The following is a 19,159-nucleotide window of genomic DNA, read 5'->3' as shown; positions in this document are numbered from 1 at the left end:
TTTAATCCTCATGATAATACCATGAGTTCAATACTACTATCACCATCCCCATTTTCAAGGCTGAGGAAACTGATAGAATGCTTAGGTGATAAGTTCAAAGTCACACAGTTAGCAAGAGGCAGAGCCAAGATCTGCATCCCAGCAGGCTGGTGCTGGTGTACTTCCTCCAGACGGGATTACATCCTCACTAGCAGCCACATTTAGAATAGTTTTTTTGAATCAGTAATTGAAACTATGTTATAATACTTGGGATATCTCTCCCTATAAATGACTCCCTCAAGTTGTATGCTCTAAATTCACATCAAAAGAACTCAGCCAAGCTGTTTCCAAGAACCAATCCTTGACTTTTATGGCACCATTCTCTTGGTTCCCCTCTAACCTTTCCAAGTATATGTTTCCTATGTCTTTAAATGATTGCATCTCCTCTACCCACATCTTAAATGTTGAGATTCTCCAAGTTTCAATCTTTGTTCTTTCTCTTTCCATGCTGTAGTCTTCCTGCATTACCACATCAATGCAAAGAGCATCCACAGCTATTTAGAATGTGTTGATGACTTCCAAAATATTTTTTTTTCTCCAGCCGTATTCTCCTCCAAGGTCCAACTGCCTCCTGGATACACCCACCAAAAAGCCTCTCAGGTACCTCAGACTCTACATTTTCAAAGCCAAATTCAGTACTCCCATGCATATACATACACATACATAAAATACACATGCACACTTGGGCTTTGTAGTTGGACAGCCAGAAGTCTAAACCATGATTCCGCCAGTGATTCTGCTATGTGTATAGTTTTGGGCACGTTAGCTAACTTCTCCAAGATTCAATTTCCTCAACTCTTAAATGAGGAAACTATCACTCACCTCACAGAATGATTGATAGGATTAAAATAGATGAAATACATAAACCCCCTAGAAATTATTCCTAATTAATATCAATTATCTGTTATTGTCTGTATAATACCACTTGGTAATATACCAGCTTTACTGCCTTGTTAAAGGAACTACCGTCAGCTGGTTTTGCAAACCAGAAACCCCTGTGTCATTTTCAAGAGTTTCTTTTACGCATCTCAGGAAATCACCCCAGTCCTCTGTCAGCTATGTCTCTTGAATTAGCACTTTTCTCCCCTACAATTTACACTTCTCACAACTGAGCTGGTACAACAGCCCCCTAATAGCCCTTGAGATAACATTTCCTACCCCTTCAGTTTACTCTCCTCAAGACCCTGAGATCTATATTCTGGCAGGGGGTGGGGGGGAAGCTCAGATCATTCATTCACTCAAATAAATATATATACCGTCTCTCCACCATGAGCCAGACACAACTGTTTTTATGTTACATCAAAACTCTCACCCTGCTCTAAACTTTCTGTGGGAGGAAGCCCTGATCTGTAGTGCTTGACGGTTTCTGACGGCAAATTCTACAACTCTCACCATAGCTGATTTCAAGTTACCCACGTGACATCAACCAGCACACAGAATTCCTGACAACTGAACATTCTGCCCTGTGATCCAGAACAGGCTGGCTCTGGCACACCACTGCCCATAATCCACCTCTTTCTCCCTCAGACCCCAAGCTTCAGCTCTGAGGGCCAGGCAGGCTCTTCCATAATCCTGCACTCACACGCACGCTCTTTTATCTGCCAGTAACGATGTACCTGCCAGGTCCTCCCTACACACACTTCTGCTATTTTACTTCTACTCTTCTTGAGTCAATAAAAATGTCACATTGGATGGCTTCCCTGATTCCCCCAAGAAGTCTCAGTTACTCACCCCTCTCACATTTCTTTAGTACTAGGGGATGGCACCACCATGTGGTATTATAATTTGTTTATATGTGTGCATTCAGGTTGTATGTGAAGTTGTACATGAAACCATAGCACGCAGCCTGGCACACAGTGGAGAGTTCAGTGAATAGCTGATGAATGAACGACTTGAAAAACTAAATCCTAAGACAATTGACTTCTTCATCAAACCTGCACAGTACATTTTCAGTCTAATTCAGCCTTTTAAAAGGATATGCTCTGGGCTTCCCTGGTGGCGCAGTGGTTGAGAGTCTGCCTGCCGATGCAGGGGACATGGGTTCGTGCCCCAGTCCGGGAAGATCCCACATGCCGCTGAGCGGCTATAGGCCCGTGAGCCATGGCCGCTGAGCCTGCGTGTTCAGAGCCTGTGCTCCGCAATGGGAGAGGCCACAGCAGTGAGAGGCCCGCGTACTGCAAAAAAAAAAAAAAAAAGGTATATGCTCTGACGAAACCATAAAATGAGATAAAATGATAAAGATGATAAAATATGAAACATCTGAAAACAGATATGTGTTACTACTGCCAGGCTGCTTAATAATGTAGAAAAATCATTTTTTGCTTACTTTATTTTTTATTTATTTATTTTAAAAAATAAATTTATTTTATTTATTTATTTTTGGCTGCGTTGGGTCTTCGTTGCTGCGCGCGGGCTTTCTCTAGTTGCAGAGAGAGGGGGTTACTCTTCATTGTGGTGCGTGGGCTTCTCGTTGCAGTGCCTTCTTGTTGTAGAGCATGGGCTCTAGGCGTGAGGGCTTCAGTAGTTGTGGCTTGTGGGCCCTAGAGCACAGGCTCAGTAGTTGCAGCACATGGGCTTAGTTGCTCCACGGCATGTGGGATCTTCCCAGACCAGGGCTCAAACCCACGTCCCCTGCATTGGCAGACAGATTCTTTTTTTTTTTTTTTTTTTTTTTTTTTTGCTGTACGCGGGCCTCTCACTGCTGTGGCCTCTCCCGTTGCGGAGCACAGGCTCCGGACACACAGGCTCCGCGGCCATGGCTCGCGGGCCCAGCCGCTCCGTGGCATGTGGGATCTTCCGGGATCGGGGCACGAACCCGTGTCCCCTGCATCGGCAGGCGGACTCTCAACCACTGCGCCACCAGGGAAGCCCGGCAGACAGATTCTTAACCACTGCGCCACCACAGAAGCCCATCTTTTACTTACTTTAATTTGCATTTAATATTTTGTGAATTTTATTTATTGATTGGATCTTTTTGGTTCAAAGTCTGAGCACAAGTATTCGGAGTCATCCTGCTGTTGAGCTCACTGCTGTGATAAAGATTAGCCGAGTGCTACCTTCTCTAAAATATTGATTTCTTCTGGGTACCTGAATTCAAAACTTTCCTTTTGTAAAACATAGCCATAGCTGGATTTACCAACAATGTAAGTTTATCAAAAAATGGAAAACTATTACCAGTAATATAAGTTATTCAGTTCAGCACTGAAATCCAGTGACTCTAAAAAACCAGGCGAGGAACTAAAACCTGAATTGCAGTGCCTGCCTCTGCCCTCCCACCTCTCTATTACACAGGCTCACTTAATAAACCGTGTCCCAGAGGAAAGATAAGGTGCCAATGATTACCTTGTCTACAGCTGTAAGTAGTTTGGATCTGTATGCACATCAGAGAAGGCCGAACAGCCAAATGCAGAAGCCTTCCAGGGGGAAGAAGCGTCACCAGCAGAAATAGCACCACTTAGCGCTTTTCAATGCTCATCAGATTCCACGATGATGCCGCTTAGCTTCTATATTTGTAAAGAAGTCATCAATGCCAAGGTGAATCTGTTTTTCAACTTTGGGAAACTTGTATGCTTTCAGATATATTAAAGTGAAAGTGAAAAAAGGTTGTTTTCTAGTCTTTTAGAATATTTGTGTTTTCCTTGGAAACTTTCATATAAATTTGAGGTCTGTAATTTTAGCTTTATTTTTTCACACACATTTACTGTCATGGATGGTGTCTTGTTTGCTTACCTTTGAAATTTAATCAGCTGGTTTAATTAACTGTCCAAGGTTTCTCTAAAACGATGTCCTGAATCTTCTAGGCAACTCTGCCCTATCATATGCTGTTGTTATCTTTTCCACCAGCATTTTACCACAAGTTGTTTAAAAACTATGATCTCTTTCAGGCTGGAAAAAAATGAAGTGCAGTTGAAAAGGCAGTTATGCCGAAAGATAAACAGAGCAATATTACTTATCAGAATGGGTACAATTTTTGCTTGCTTAATGAGTACAATATATAGCCTTGCAGTATATACACAATGAGGAAAAAAAGCTTTATAACATATCAAGTATGCCATACTACTTCAGGCATAACTGCACAGGATACATATCTAGGCCTGAGAGTGCAGATAACAAAATATAAGTGCTTTGCCTGTCTAAACATGTTAAATAAATGAGCATTCACTATCGCATTCCAATACATTAGAAGATGTACTTGCATAGTTAATTTTCTTTTTAATGCACCACACGTGATCATTTGAAGCACCAAGCCAGAGTCTATCTTAGTGTTTGAAGAGAGGGTTCTTTTCATTTAAACAAATCTTTATTTAAATAAGCCTTTCTGAAAAGGCTCTTTGGCATATCTCCTTTTCAGGAAGTTCAGTCAGGGTAAAAGGAGATAAAGAAGCTGCATTATAAGAAATATTATATAAGTAAAGATCACTCAGCGCTCACCACCCCACCCCACCCCCCAAGAAATGGCAGCAGACTTATAAGGAGAGTAAAGCTAACTGGAATTTCACTTTAATTTTCTAAATTTTAGGAACTTTGTTTATTTGCTTTGTAGTTTTAGGTATCATTCATATATATATATACATATATATATATATATATATATATATATTACCCAGTATCTGGGGGAGAGAGAGAAAAAGAAATAACTTCTTACTTCCATAAGGTACAGAAAGAGTACATAAAGAGTAACTTCAAAGCTTCACCTGAAATAAATTTTGTGGTTGTATCCCTACCATGCTTGTTCTTAGGCAGTATAACATGTAATAACATGGTTAATGATTAAGTCAAGCACTGGAAGGCAAACAGTTGACAAAACTCTCTACAGATTATGTCTATACTTGGTTATTAATCTTCTCCTACTGTTGGTCACTGAACAGTTCATTAGATGCAAGGAATACAATTTTCCACATAGGCAGGTACGAAAATTAATAAAGGGAAACAGCACTAAAATGGAGTAGGGAAGTCAGAAGGGGGAGCTGGCATGTACTACTTGACTTCAGTATAGATCCCAACAGGAAGAGATGGACTTTGCATCTCCATCAGGAAGTGACGCTACTTAATACCTCTCAGCTGAAGGAAGAAAGCATTTCTCCTCGCCTGACAACAGCTCAGCCAATGAAAGAATGTAAAAACTCAGCCAATGAAAAGCCACTATATTTGGAACTTTCAATTTCCTCCAGTGAGCTTTTTGTTTATAATGGCCCCACCCAACCTCCCCTTCTCTATAAGAGTTTCCTCTGTTTTGTTTCACCAGACTTTCATGTGGTTGACCATAGCTGCCTGTGCTGAATTGCAGTTCCTTGCTATTAAACTTGTGTCGCTGGTAAAATAACTGGCAGTTTTATTGTTTTAGGTTAACAAAGGGAAGAGGAGGACAGCCGTTGTCTTGATCAAATACTCCACCCCGTAGAAACTGATGTGAAAAACATGAGAAGGTCCTATTGACATCAATCCAATGTACAGCAGGCTAGAGCATTCTATGTCAATTCTTTTTCTTTTTTCTTCTTAATAGGGGGTCAGCTTTGGTGCACGACTACGAAGGCCATCTCTGAGGGTGAAGAGCTAATTGCCTTTGTGGTGGATTTTGACTCAAGGCTACAAGCTGCCAGTCAGATGACTCTTACAGAAGGGATGTACCCGGCGCGCCTGCTGGACTCAATTCAGCTGCTCCCTCAGCAAGCTGCCATGGCTTCTATTTTGCCTACAGCTATTGTCAATAGTAAGTGCTGAGTGCAATAGCCCAGTATAATAGCTTTGTAGTGGTGATGGGTATTTATGGGAGAGAAAAAAATAATGTCTACTGACAGACAACCAGGGACGGACTTTTTTCTCCAGTGTTATGATTTTATTTTATATTCTCTCCAATTTTAAGTGTGTGTGTGTGTCTGTGTGTGTGTGTGTTCGCTTCTCGTGGGAGTATAAAAGGAATGACTTAAATTCATTCATTTCAGGTTGGATTCCTGAATGTCACACAGAAAAATCTGACATTCTAAACTAAACAACATTCAAGACTATTTAGCTATAAGAGGTCCAACAGCTTTCATTGTTGCTCCTATGGTAGAATAATTTTGGTATTAAAAGCCATAGAGTTAAAACATAAAATTAGAAAAAGGACACAAAATCAAATTTGATTAGATACACTAATGAAGAGGATATGTAGTCTGGATAAATCAAGACATCAGCTAATGTAAAAAAAAATAAAGAGAAGAGAAAGAAAAATACTTACAATCTTAGAATACTTTATATGGAGAATTTTTAAATGTGCCCTGGCAAATATACCTTTGTGATTAAAGTTTGTTAAAAGGACTATTGAACTTAGTCTGTATTTTCTTGACATAAAATCAGTGATCTAGGAGTCCCAAGATCAGAATTCTAGACTCTGCTCTGCTTTTATCTAGCTCTGTGAGAAAACGTGAGTACATCTTAAGAGGAGAATAGATTCTAAAGCCAGTGGCAAGTGAAACATTGCATTGAGTCAAAAATGTCCTTGAAAATCCCTGAGACTTTGAATGATGCAGAAGTCTAGAGACTACAATCATGTCTTGATATTATATATGTATACATATATACATACATATATATTCAACAATAATTATGTCCTTGCTGTAACAGCATCCTTTAGAATGAGGAACTTCTCAGTTGTATCTGGAATTACTCTGCATCCAACCAGTGGACTCAGTGTACACAACCCAAGCTACTATTTTTGAATTTCCTTAATGTAAATGTAGTTATTTTGTTTACTGAATCTTTAGTTTGATTTGGATAGTGAGGAACTTGAAATAACATGGACCCAACTTGAAACTGAGGCAAAATGATTTTGTTACCACATATTCTAGGAGTGTCTTATATTATTGTGATGTTCCAGTGTATGAATGTTATATTTGAAGGAATACACTGTTTGCTTTCTATAGCAAGATAACTATTAATCCCAAATATATCACCATAGATGCATACAGGCTTTGTTCTCATTCTTAAATTAGTTAATCAGTTAAAGTCATCCTGAAAAATGAACGCTTTATGATACACTGGGCCCTCTGAAAAATATAAATGTAACTAAAACTTGGGTGGGACGAGCTAAATAATAAACAGTAGTAGTATATAATTTTGTAATTAAATTGTATTTTAAAATTCTATATTGTATCTGCTGTCCTTACTTCTCATTCGCTAGAATTTGGTCCTTAATTTTCTCCTTCTCTCCTTCAACAGTATCTCCCAAGCCAACTCCTTCACTATCATGTGTTCCACCACTTACTATACATTAACAGTTTATAAATCACAAGTCCAGCTGTTTCTGATGAGTTTCAGACCTCTCTTGCCATCTTTGCAATGTTCCTCTCTCTTTCTCACAGAAATATCCACTCCCACATATCTAATGTGACCATGTGCCCCAGTGTGCCTGGATTAATCCCAGTTTACAGTGTTATCTGCCACCCCTCTGATCAGAGGCACTACAAAAGTGCCAAGTTTGCACAATACAGTGTCAGATTTAGTCACTCTATATGTGCCCCAGCTGGAATTCATCACCCGTCTGTCTTCTGTTCCCTGTAGAGATGAATGAAAACATCACTTAACACAGAAATGCTAACAAGAGGTCTAGGCACCAAGGAGAAACCTTACCTTATGCTCTAACATCTAATTGCAAAATAGTGGTCACCACTTCCAGTCAGTTCTGCTTGCTTCCTCAGTATAACTTTTCTTCTTTCTGTCCCCCTTTCATTGAGGCATTATGGAAGAGTGTTTACACCAGGGTTTTCCAATCCCAGTTCACCCAGTTGCATGATAATGGCAAGTTACTCAGCCTCACATTCTTCACCTATTAATGAATGAGGGGAAAACACAGAGAGAGAAATTTTCCATGAATGAATACATGAGAAATACATATCATACATATTATAGCATGACTTAACAAATAGTACATGACTATTAGCTACAATTTAAATTCTGTCATATTTCCCTTAGATTACTGCAGTTGTCTCCTACCAGTCGTAAGTCTTCCTTACAAATTCACTACCTTCAAAACTCCACTGTTAGGATTATATCATAGCTGATTCTGTCAGTCTATTGCTTGAAATGATTCAGTCATTTTCTATAATCATTGAGATAGAAATCTAAACTTAAAAAAACAGACAGGGCCTTTGGTAGTCCAACCCTGACTTCTACAACCTCATCTCTCCCAGCCCCTTGCCTGAGATTACAGAATAGCCTCCCAGCCTCCACCCAGTCCCTCTCTCAGGCTCCCATAGCTGATCCCTTGATCAGGAGGACACAATCCTCTTCTCCACCTGACTAGCTTAATTTCACCCTTCACAACGCAGCTAAGGCATGTCATCATCTTCCCTCTAAATCCTTCTCTGACTTCATCCTCCCTCCAGTTCTCTCCCCAGCCTAGTGTCTCTCTTCCATGTCCGAAGCCCCTGTCAGATACCTCCATCACTGTGTGTGTGGTCATCACATTCTAATGTAATGAACTAACCACTTGTTAACCAGCCCCAGGAGATCTAAGCTCCTTAACAGCAGCTGTTTGGTCTCTCATTTTGTTTTACACCCAACTCAGCATAGATCTGGCACTAAGGAGGTACTCTGTAATTAATTTATTAAATGGACCAATGATGTCAGGAGTGGCGTCAAGGCTAACTTTAGTTCAGCCATTAGATCCCTTACCTTTTAATCAAGCAGATAAACCAATTCACATTGCTATTTATAAATGCCTATTTTTCTAAACTATAAATACAATATAAACAATTTAGGATTAATCTCTTTTGCTTTATGTGGGGATTCTCCTAGAGTACCACTTTCTAAAGAGTCTGTGGGAAGGTAAACTGCATTAAGTGGAACATTTCTTTAAAAATAGCCCTGTACCGTGGAACAACACCCAAGACTGCACTAGCCACTGTCTGATTGCCTAATTCGTAACCTGGGAGCAGACTCTGAGAAAAATTGAACCAAATGCTGCTTTACCCCTGGTTGGCTCCAAGTGGGCAGCAGCTAACGTGTCCCTGTGTTTCTGCCTGCAGAGGATATATTCCCTTGCAAGTCCTGTGGCATCTGGTATCGGAGTGAGCGGAATCTGCAAGCCCATTTGATGTACTACTGCAGTGGGAGACAAAGAGAAGCTGCTCCAGTGTCAGAGGAAAACGAAGACAGCACTCCTCAGATTTCCAGTATGTGCCCCTTCCCACAATGCACCAAGAGCTTTTCAAATGCCCGAGCTCTAGAAATGCACCTGAACTCACACAGTGGTGAGTGCCTCTCTTGTTTCTTCTTCTACTCCAGGAGACCCTATTCTTTCTCTACATATATACGTACATTCATACATCTCTATCTATCTATAAAATCAAAATTAAAGTTGCTGGACCAGCTGGTTATTATCTTTTGTCAGGTACAAGTATACTCTATTCAAAGGACTTGGGTCTGAATTATTTTCTAACGACTTACAGTGCTCAGTTTACAGGCTAAATCATTCTAGTTTTTTCTCAACTAAAGTAATTAGGCTGAAAAACAAGTTTCTTTTCTTTTTTTTTTTTAAGCCTGCTCTTAAGAGCAAGGTGGCAACTATTCCCATTTATTTTGGAATTGTATGCCCAATTGTTGTCAGTATCATACATAGTATTCTAATTCCTATATTTTAAAAACAACTGAAATGAATCAAATGTACAGAATTATATTAATTTTAGATATTTCTTTGAACATTCTTGGATAGGGCAAACCAAGGTTTGGGAATCATAGTTATTCAGCACCTAGAATATGAAACTTGTAAGTCACCTCTGGGTGACTTTATGCTTGGGTTGAATAATTAAAAATGGAAATAGGTGCTCAGTTTAAAAAAAACTAACTCCAACCTCCAGTGCTCTAGTACAGTGCAAGCTTTTGTCTTTGCACCTATAAAAATAAGCCATTTCCTTTCTACTTATTCTCTTCCCTCTCCCTACAAAGAGCTGTCTTTATGTAGGTGATAAAGCAGGGGAAGCAGAAACAGGTTGGTTGTCTCACATGGTGAGTGTAAAGTCACGCACAAAACAAAAATAGAGATAGAGGGATCTTCCCAGCTCAATAGGAAAATGAGTATTGGATTAGCCAAGGAGAAAAGGAGACAAATAAAAGAAGTCCCCTTTTATCTCTATCTCTCTGCCATATTTTCATCTTATAAATATAAAAGACAATTCTCATTTAAGTCTAGAGGGCAGAGAGGCGGAACCAAGCCTGATTTAACCATATGCCAACAAATGGGAACAAGAGTTGACCTTAGTAAGTAAAAGTATCCATTTCCTGATTCCAATTCATAGGGGAAGGGGTCCCCCCGACCAAGTAATTCTTCAGACACCAACTGAGTGTCTTGCAATGCAACTCCACTCAATTCTGACACTCTGGAGAGAGAGCATTAAATTCCCCAGGTTAAGGGGTCAGTCCTACAAGAGTGACTCCCCCACCGCCACCCCAATTCAGACTTTAGTCGTTTGTGCTTCTGACCAGTCGGCTATAAATCAGAGGTCGCCAAGACACCCCCTTAGTTTGACTGCTTTGCTAGAGTGTCTCCCAGAACTCAGAAAACCCATTTGTTCACCAGATACTGGTTTATTATAAAAGGATATAACTCAGGAACAGCCAGATGGATGAGGTGCATAGGGCTAGGTTTGAGGAACAGGCAAGGTGCTTCCAAGTGCTCTCAGAGCCTGCCACTCTCCCCAAATCTCCACATGTTTCCCAACTGAGATGCTCTCTGAACTCTGTTTTTTGGGGGGTTTTATGGAGGCTTCATTACATAGGCAGGATTGATTAAGTTATTGGCCATTGGCAATTGAACTTAATCTCTAGCCCCTCTTCCCAGAAGTGGAGGAGGGGAAGAATGAAAGTTCCAACCCCTGTAATCACAAGGTTGCTTCTCCTAACAACCACCCATCCTTAGGTTACCTAAGGGCTTTCCAAAAGTCACCTCAGTAACATAACAAAGACACCTTTATCAGTCTTATCGCAGGAAATTCCAAGAGTTTTAGAAGCTGTGAGCTGGGAACCAAGGATAAAGACCAAATATATATGAGAAATAGATTTTACTCATCAGAATGACCAAATACATATTCCTTGTAAATCACAGTATTGCAATGAGCCTTACCCACCAGTCAGTGGTGATATTCAAAATATTTAATAACTGACTAAAAACAGGCCATGATCAATCAGCATGGATGTCGGTCCTAAATGACTACATTAGTGTACTGGTACTAATATCAGCCCTAGATAGAGATAAACCATGTTCAGCAAAACCAATGAATAAAATTCTAAATTTGTACCAAAGATAAATTAGTAGGTTATTAATTACTTTAGAAAATGGTTTCTATTTGGATTCTTTTGAATAAAGACCTAATCTGGTACACTAAATGCACTAAGATTTATTTGATTTGCACATAGGTTGTCACTATCAACTCTTAACTAATGCCTGCTTCTTCCTAATGTAGAGCATAATGCTGTGGTAAGAAGGTTATTGGATTCGAAATTATAAAATCTGATGTTTAGTCATGGCTCCATCACTGAATAGCTTTATTACCATAGTCAATTCCTTTAGCCTCCTTGCATGTGTTTCCCGACCTGTAAAATTGAAACAATGATGCCTATCACACTACAGTGCAATAATATTCATGAAAGTGCTTTGGAAACCATAAAGGGCTGTTATTATCATCATATATGGTGAAGGATATCACAAGAAAAAAGAAACTATCACAAATAAGATTCTGAAAGATTTCAGTTTGTCTCTGCTGTGTTGAACACATGAGGTCATTAGTAACGGCTCATATCATTAGAAAACCAATATGTGTGGTTCTCAGTATTCTGATTTTGTATGTTCCTCCAGGAGTGAAAATGGAAGAATTCCTCCCCCCTGGTGCTAGTCTAAAATGCACCGTCTGTAGCTACACTGCTGATTCTGTGATCAACTTTCACCAACACCTGTTCTCCCATCTCACTCAAGCTGCCTTCCGATGCAATCACTGCCACTTCGGCTTCCAGACTCAGAGGGAGTTATTGCAGCACCAGGAGCTCCATGTCCCTGGCAGCAAACTGCCCAGAGAAAGTGACATGGAACACTCTCCAAGTGGAACCGAAGACAGCTTACAGACAGCCACAGACTTGCTGACCAGAAGTGAACTCCCCCAGAGCCAAAAGGCCATGCAGACTAAAGATGCGAGCTCTGACACGGAGCTGGACAAGTGTGAGAAAAAGACTCAGCTCTTTCTCACTAACCAGAGACCCGAAATTCAGTCTGCAACAAATAAACAAAGCTTTTCTTACACGAAAATAAAGTCTGAGCCCTCTAGTCCAAGACTTGCCTCATCTCCAGTTCAGCCTAATATTGGGCCTTCTTTCCCCGTGGGACCCTTTCTATCTCAGTTTGCTTTTCCCCAGGATATCACAATGGTCCCTCAAGCTTCAGAGATCTTAGCCAAGATGTCTGAACTGGTACATCGGCGACTGAGGCACGGAAGTAGTAGCTACCCTCCCGTCATTTACAGCCCCTTGATGCCCAAAGGGGCTACCTGTTTTGAGTGTAACATAACATTCAATAATTTGGATAATTATCTAGTGCACAAAAAACATTACTGCAGCAGCCGATGGCAGCAGATGGCCAAGTCCCCGGAGTTCCCTGGTGTTTCAGAAAAGATGCCTGAGGCCGTGAGTCCCAACACTGGCCAAACCTCCATAAACCTTCTCAATCCAGCTGTTCATTCTGCTGATCCTGAGAATCCACTTCTTCAAACCCCCTGCATCAATTCTTCCACTGTTTTAGATTTAATTGGGCCAAATGGGAAGGGCCACGACAAGGACTTTTCCATTCAAGCTAAGAAGCTCTCCACCCCCAACAGCAATGATGATAAAATTAATGGAAAACCTGTTGATGTGAAAAATCCCAGTGCCCCCTTAGTGGATGGGGAAAGTGACCCAAATAAGACTACCTGTGAAGCTTGCAACATTACTTTCAGCCGGCACGAAACATACATGGTCCACAAACAGTATTACTGTGCTACGCGCCACGACCCTCCGCTCAAGAGGTCAGCTTCCAACAAAGTGCCTGCTGTGCAGAGAACCATGCGTACGCGCAAGCGCAGGAAGATGTATGAGATGTGTCTTCCTGAACAGGAGCAAAGGCCTCCACTAGTCCAACAGCGATTTCTCGATGTAGCCAACCTCAGCAATCCTTGTACCTCCACTCAAGAACCCACGGAAGGGCTGGGAGAGTGCTACCATCCAAGATGTGATATCTTTCCAGGAATTGTCTCAAAGCACTTGGAAACGTCCCTCACGATTAACAAGTGTGTTCCGGTTTCCAAATGTGACACTACTCATTCCAGTGTTTCCTGCCTAGAGATGGACGTGCCCATAGACCTCAGCAAAAAGTGTTTATCCCAGTCTGAGCGGACGACTGCATCTCCCAAAAGGCTGCTGGACTACCACGAGTGCACTGTGTGCAAGATCAGTTTCAACAAGGTGGAAAACTACCTGGCCCACAAGCAGAACTTCTGCCCAGTCACTGCACATCAGCGTAATGACCTGGCTCCGCTCGACAGCAAAGTGTTTCCGAATCCAGAAAGCGAACGAAACAGCCCCGATGTCAGCTATGAAAGAAGCATCATCAAATGTGAGAAAAATGGGAATCTGAAGCAGCCTTCCCCCAACGGAAACTTATTTTCATCCCACTTAGCAACTCTGCAGGGCCTGAAAGTCTTCAGTGAAGCCGCTCAGCTCATTGCGACAAAAGAAGAAAACAAACATTTGTTTCTTCCACAATGCCTGTACCCTGGAGCAATAAAGAAGGCAAAAGGGGCCGACCAGCTCTCTCCTTATTATGGAATAAAGCCAAGTGATTATATTTCTGGTTCTCTGGTCATCCATAACGCTGACGTGGACCAAAGCACAAACGCGGAAAATGAATCTCCCAAAAGCCAGGCTTCTTCCAATGGGTGCACTGTGCCGAAGAAAGATTCCCTGCCCTTGTTGCCCAAAAATCGAGGCATGGTCATAGTGAATGGTGGACTGAAGCAAGACGAGCGCCCTGCCGCCAACCCACAGCAAGAGAACATTGCCCAGAATCCTCAGCATGAAGACAGCCGCAAATCTCCCTCTTGGATCTCGGAGAACCCATTAGCCACGAACGAGAATGTCTCCCCAGGAATTCCCTCCACAGAGGACCAGTTGTCTAGTATAGCTAAAGGTGTGAATGGCTCCACCCAGGCTCCAACCAGTGGGAAATATTGCCGGCTGTGTGACATCCAGTTCAACAACCTCTCAAACTTTATAACTCACAAGAAGTTTTATTGCTCATCACATGCAGCAGAACATGTCAAATGAAATCACAAAATAAATAAACATCACTCACCTTTGGTACCAGTGTTTAGTATGTTGTTCTACCCAGTACAGAAAAAAAAAGAAAAAAAAGAAAAAGAAAAAAAAAAGCTGTTTGAATTACATCTGGGCAATCAGGAGACAATTCATTATGGCTGAGTTGAAGACTTAAGGTGTAATTTCATTACAGTCCATTAGTAAAGTGTATTATTGGTGCCATTTTCCAAAAAAATTAATTTATTTTACCAGCAGTATTCATAGCTGTGGTTATGTTATTTTTTATTTAAAAACTTTATATTAAAGTCATTTGTAATGTTATTGTATAGTTATTGTGTAGCATATCTGGTTTGCACTGTATAGTAGCTTTTAAAGAAAATAGTCACAAACAATACAGAAAAGCATTCTAGAAATAGCTTCCAAAGCACTTGTGTATCTTGATTTCTTCTTATATGCTGTTGCGGATATATGTATATGCTAAAATATAACTTGCAAAGATGTTCTAAATACACGTGCTATAAGTTCGCCTTAAGATTTCAATTCTTGGATAATCAGGCTCCGTTTGCACTTTATATTTTAGCAGATACAGTCTCTTAGTAACTAGGCTTTGCATTTGTATGTAGCCGTATGTTTCTGTCCATTTTCTTAATCTTAAACAGGTATGTTAAATGAAGATGGCAGTTTTTTTCTTGTATAGTACTTGTATTTTCTTTCGCTGATGCAGCTCTGTCTCAATTTTTAAACTTTGCTGTTAAATGCAATACTTTATAAGAATGAACAAAATTACTGGAAGCAGTATTGTAAGTAATGAGGTAGTATTCATCGGTTTTATCTTTTGAAAGGCACAGTCTAAATCGAAACCCTAAACTCAATGCTGCAAGTATGAATTTAATTCATATATAAGATCTATTTAAATATAAGAGTAGCAATACTGCACCTGGTGATCAAGATAATGTTCTACTTCTGATAGAAATAATTTCTCAACAGATGTTGTTACTATGCATGTATATGGATGGAATAAAATTCCAGATTGTTGGAGAAGTTTGGCATACTTTTTTTTTTTAAATACAAGGGAAAACCTATATACCCGTCCTTTGTAACAAGAATAGGTTCAAAACAGTACTGGATAGCTGTAGTAACATGATGACAAAACAGTTACTATAACTTATTTTATTAAAATGAACCGGAAACTCCAGGCTCTGGAACTAGAAAAGTTCTTCATTATGAATCTGTAAAATAAGCACTATCTCTCTGTTCTCTACCCACCCCCAACTGTAGCACACAAAAAAGAACAATTTCATGAATGTCTGAAAGGCTTACAAAGTCTACCATAAGAATTGGCACCGAAGATGATCAAGTGCACCCAACTTTTATTTTTTATTTTATTTTCTTTAATTTTTATTTATTTATTTCTGGTTGCATTGGGTCTTCGTTGCTGTGCGCCGGCTTCCTCTAGTTGCATTGAACAGGTGCTACTCTTTGTTGCGGTGTGCGGTCTTTTCATTGTGGTGGCTTCTCTTGTTGCGGAGCACAGGCTCTAGGCGAGTGGGCTCAGTAGTTGTGGCTCGAGGGTTCTAGAGCTCAGGATTAGTAGTTGTGGCACACGGGCCCAGCTGCTCTGCGGCATGTGGCATCTTCCCGGACCAGGGAATCGAACCCATGTCCCCTGCATTGGCAGGCAGACTCTCAGCCACTGCGCCACCAGGGAAGTCCCGCAGCCAACTTTTAGATGGAGTTTACCAGAGAGAGGTTTGCATTTTGAGGAGCAGCAGAGTGGTATGGTAAAGTGACTGGTGAATAAAGATGCACAGACTTCATGCTGGCAATTTGTAGAAGACACTAGTTTTCACACATCTCATTTGTTCATTCTGAGGGTTTGCATGTTGAGGGAGAGTAGAGAGCAGATAATGTTGGTTAGATCATAGAGGATCTAATGAGCCACCCAGAGATGTTGACATGTGATTCAGTAGTCAAGATGGCACCTGTTGCCCATCAAGACAGATGCAGTCTACTGCAGTTTGAGAAACGCCCCCGATCTGGAAAGGCAGTTACCTGTGGTTAAGACACACTGTTTGCAAGTAGGTTGTGATGCACTGTTTTGTTTTGTTTTTTAAAGAAGATGTTGGGGGTGGGAGTTTATTAATTTAATTATTTATTTTTGCTGTGTTGGGTCTTCGTTTCTGTGTGAGGGCTTTCTCTAGTTGTGGCAAGCGAGGGCCACTCTTCATCGCGGTGCGTGGGCCTCTCACTGTCGCGGCCTCTCTCGTTGCGGAGCACAGGCTTCAGATGCACAGGCTCAGTAGTTGTGGCTCACGGGCCTAGTTTCTCCACGGCATGTGGGATCCTCCCAGACCAGGGCTCGAACCCCTGTCCCCTGCATTGGCAGGCAGATTCTCAACCACTGCGCCACCAGGGAAGCCCTGTGATGCACTGTTATTCATCCTTATTAGATTTGGTAGCATAATGAACATAAGGTGCTAGTCCCAAACATAGCCTATAAATACTATGTGGTTGAGAACTTTTCTCCAGTTGCTTGTTGAGAATAACAATTTTTAAATGTAAAACCTTGACCTTAGTTGATGTTTTCCATTTTAGTCAGTGACTAAACGGTGAGGTGAACAAAACTGACATGCTTAATAGAGTTTTGCAGGAATCTCTTAAAGTATCAGGTCCTTCAGGAACCACAGGACTGTCCATGAAGACCTGCTGAGCTCTCAGGTGAGAACTGGCAGGGCTGGGTATTCTTAACAGGACTTCCATCCCCAGTCTCTTCCTTTTCCTCTTCTTTCTTTAAAAAAAAAAAAAAAAGAAAGAAAAGAAAATCAGCCAATCAACATATTTTTATTGATCACCTAGGATTGTACCCACAATTTTGAGGATGAAGGCCTGATACATGATTGCTTCTCGAAAGGAGCCTGTCATCTGGCTCAGTTTAGTGCTTTCCAATACTGTTCCCTCATTGGAATCACTTAGGAAACATCTTTAAAATGCCAGTGTATACGAATTTTTTGTACATTGGGCCTCATACTAGATCGATTTAAAAAAATTCCTGTCTGTGGGTCCTGGGAATCTTTTTAAATCTGTCCAGGTGCTTCTAATATGGGACAATGTTGGGAAACACTACAAGGTAAACTAGGACTAGGTGTTAAGGCTGAGTGAGACTAAGGAGAGTAGAAAGGCAAAAAGAAAAAGGGAAACCGACATGGGATGAAAGAGTTGGGAAAGACTTTACAGGCAGGGTAGGGTACAAAAAGGTAGGTAGAATGATAAGGAAAACTACCTGTCCTTTGGAGAGCCCTGAAATACCTATGCACTATATCCAAAAAAATATTTCCAGTACCGTTTCTATAGTTGAAAATAAGTGCTAATAACCCATTCACAGAAGGAAGCAGATAGCATAGGCTGAAATAGTGACATTTGGACCAGAACCAGGCCCTGCAGAGTACAGAGGAAGATAAAGGTATTTGTACATGTAGAGATCATTGTAAATGATGGCATTAAAGTAGCATGTGAGGGTGAAGAGTGAATAAAAAAATATTTTTTAAAAAAGAGGGCTCAGGGACTTCCCTGGTAGTCCAGTTGTTAAGACTTCACCTTTCAATGCAGGGGGTGCGGGTTCGATCCCTGGTTAGGGAGCTAAGATCCCACATGCCTGGCGGCCAAAAAAACAAAACGTGAAACAGAAGCAGTAATGTAACAAATTCAGTAAAGACTTTTAAAATGGTCCACGTCAAAAAAATATTTTTAAAATGTTTAAAAAATAAAAGAAGAAGGCTCAGGTTGTAAAGTTAAAGAAAATAAGGGAATAAATAGGAATCTGGTGTCACAAGACCTTGAATGCCAGGCTGAGGTTTATGGGCTTGCCTTGTACCTTGCTTCTTAGAGTCATGAAGTGAAAACTGTATTTAGGAATGGTGATAGAGTGTGAGGCCTAGATGATAGAGAAAGGGAGACTAGTTAGAAGGCCATAGTGGTGGTCCAAATGGGGGTAGTGGGAGCCTATACAAAGAGAAGGACAGATCTGGGTACGAGTTACATAATAACAGATACTGAAGACCAAATCAAAGACGAAATCAAAGATCTTCAGTCTTCACTGATAAAAATGTTCCATGTTCAACAAGATAACATGTAGGACAGGATATTAGCACCAGTTGAATGGTTTGGGAGAAGGGTGATAAAAAGACCAATGGTTTATGTTGGTTCTCCAGATTGTTCTGTAGTATTTAAGTCTTTTACAGAATACTAAAGCCTACTAAATCAGAATATCTTAGGATGGGCCTGGATTTCTGGAGTTTTTTGGCAAAGCAACCCTAGGGTATTCTGTTGTCTTCCCTCGATGAGAATCATTGAATTAAACATAGGCAGAAAGAGAAATGGTATTCTGTGGTCAACACCAAAATACACTAAGCTGGCAGCAGAATTTATTACACAATTGGTCTTCAAAGTGTTGCTAATTAATACATAACATATTTGAGTGTTTAAAACTATTAAAATTTTCAAATAATTCAACATATGTGTTTTAATATTGAGATTAAAACAAAAAGCCATGATGGAATCTGTAAACAATATTTGAAAATCTTTTAATCACATTGAACCTTCTCATTTTCAGGCAAAACTAAGGATCAGAGATTTTAAACACTCAAAGTCACAGAGCGAAAGGGTAAGAGCCAGAGACCTGAGTCCTGTACTCAGATCCCCTCCCCTCATCCTGTTCCTTTTGCCACTAAAGCAGAAGGAAATACTAAGGCAAGCAGCTAAAATTCCAGCTACTTTTCCTCTCTCTGATGCACTTAAATCTAGTTCAGAT

General features: G+C 40.6%; 1 protein-coding gene across 1 annotated transcript in view; it reads left to right on the top strand.

Moving 5' to 3' along the window:
• Positions 1–15,287, top strand: part of ZFPM2 (zinc finger protein, FOG family member 2) — a 483,882-nt gene extending 468,595 nt beyond the window's left edge. Inside the window, exons 6-8 of the mRNA XM_082601162.1 lie at positions 5,543–5,749; positions 9,045–9,269; positions 11,870–15,287. Of these exons, the coding sequence (XP_082457288.1) occupies positions 5,543–5,749; positions 9,045–9,269; positions 11,870–14,361 (2,924 nt within the window). The 3' untranslated portion in view covers positions 14,362–15,287. The remainder of the gene's footprint in view (positions 1–5,542; positions 5,750–9,044; positions 9,270–11,869) is intronic.
• Positions 15,288–19,159: the final 3,872 nt, after the last annotated feature.

This window comes from Mesoplodon mirus (genome assembly GCF_964341445.2).
Source record: "Mesoplodon mirus genome assembly, chromosome: 16".
NCBI classification, from domain to species: domain Eukaryota; kingdom Metazoa; phylum Chordata; class Mammalia; order Artiodactyla; family Ziphiidae; genus Mesoplodon; species Mesoplodon mirus.
Note: the sequence above shows the minus strand (reverse complement) of the source record. Positions and strands in the feature narration are given on the sequence as shown.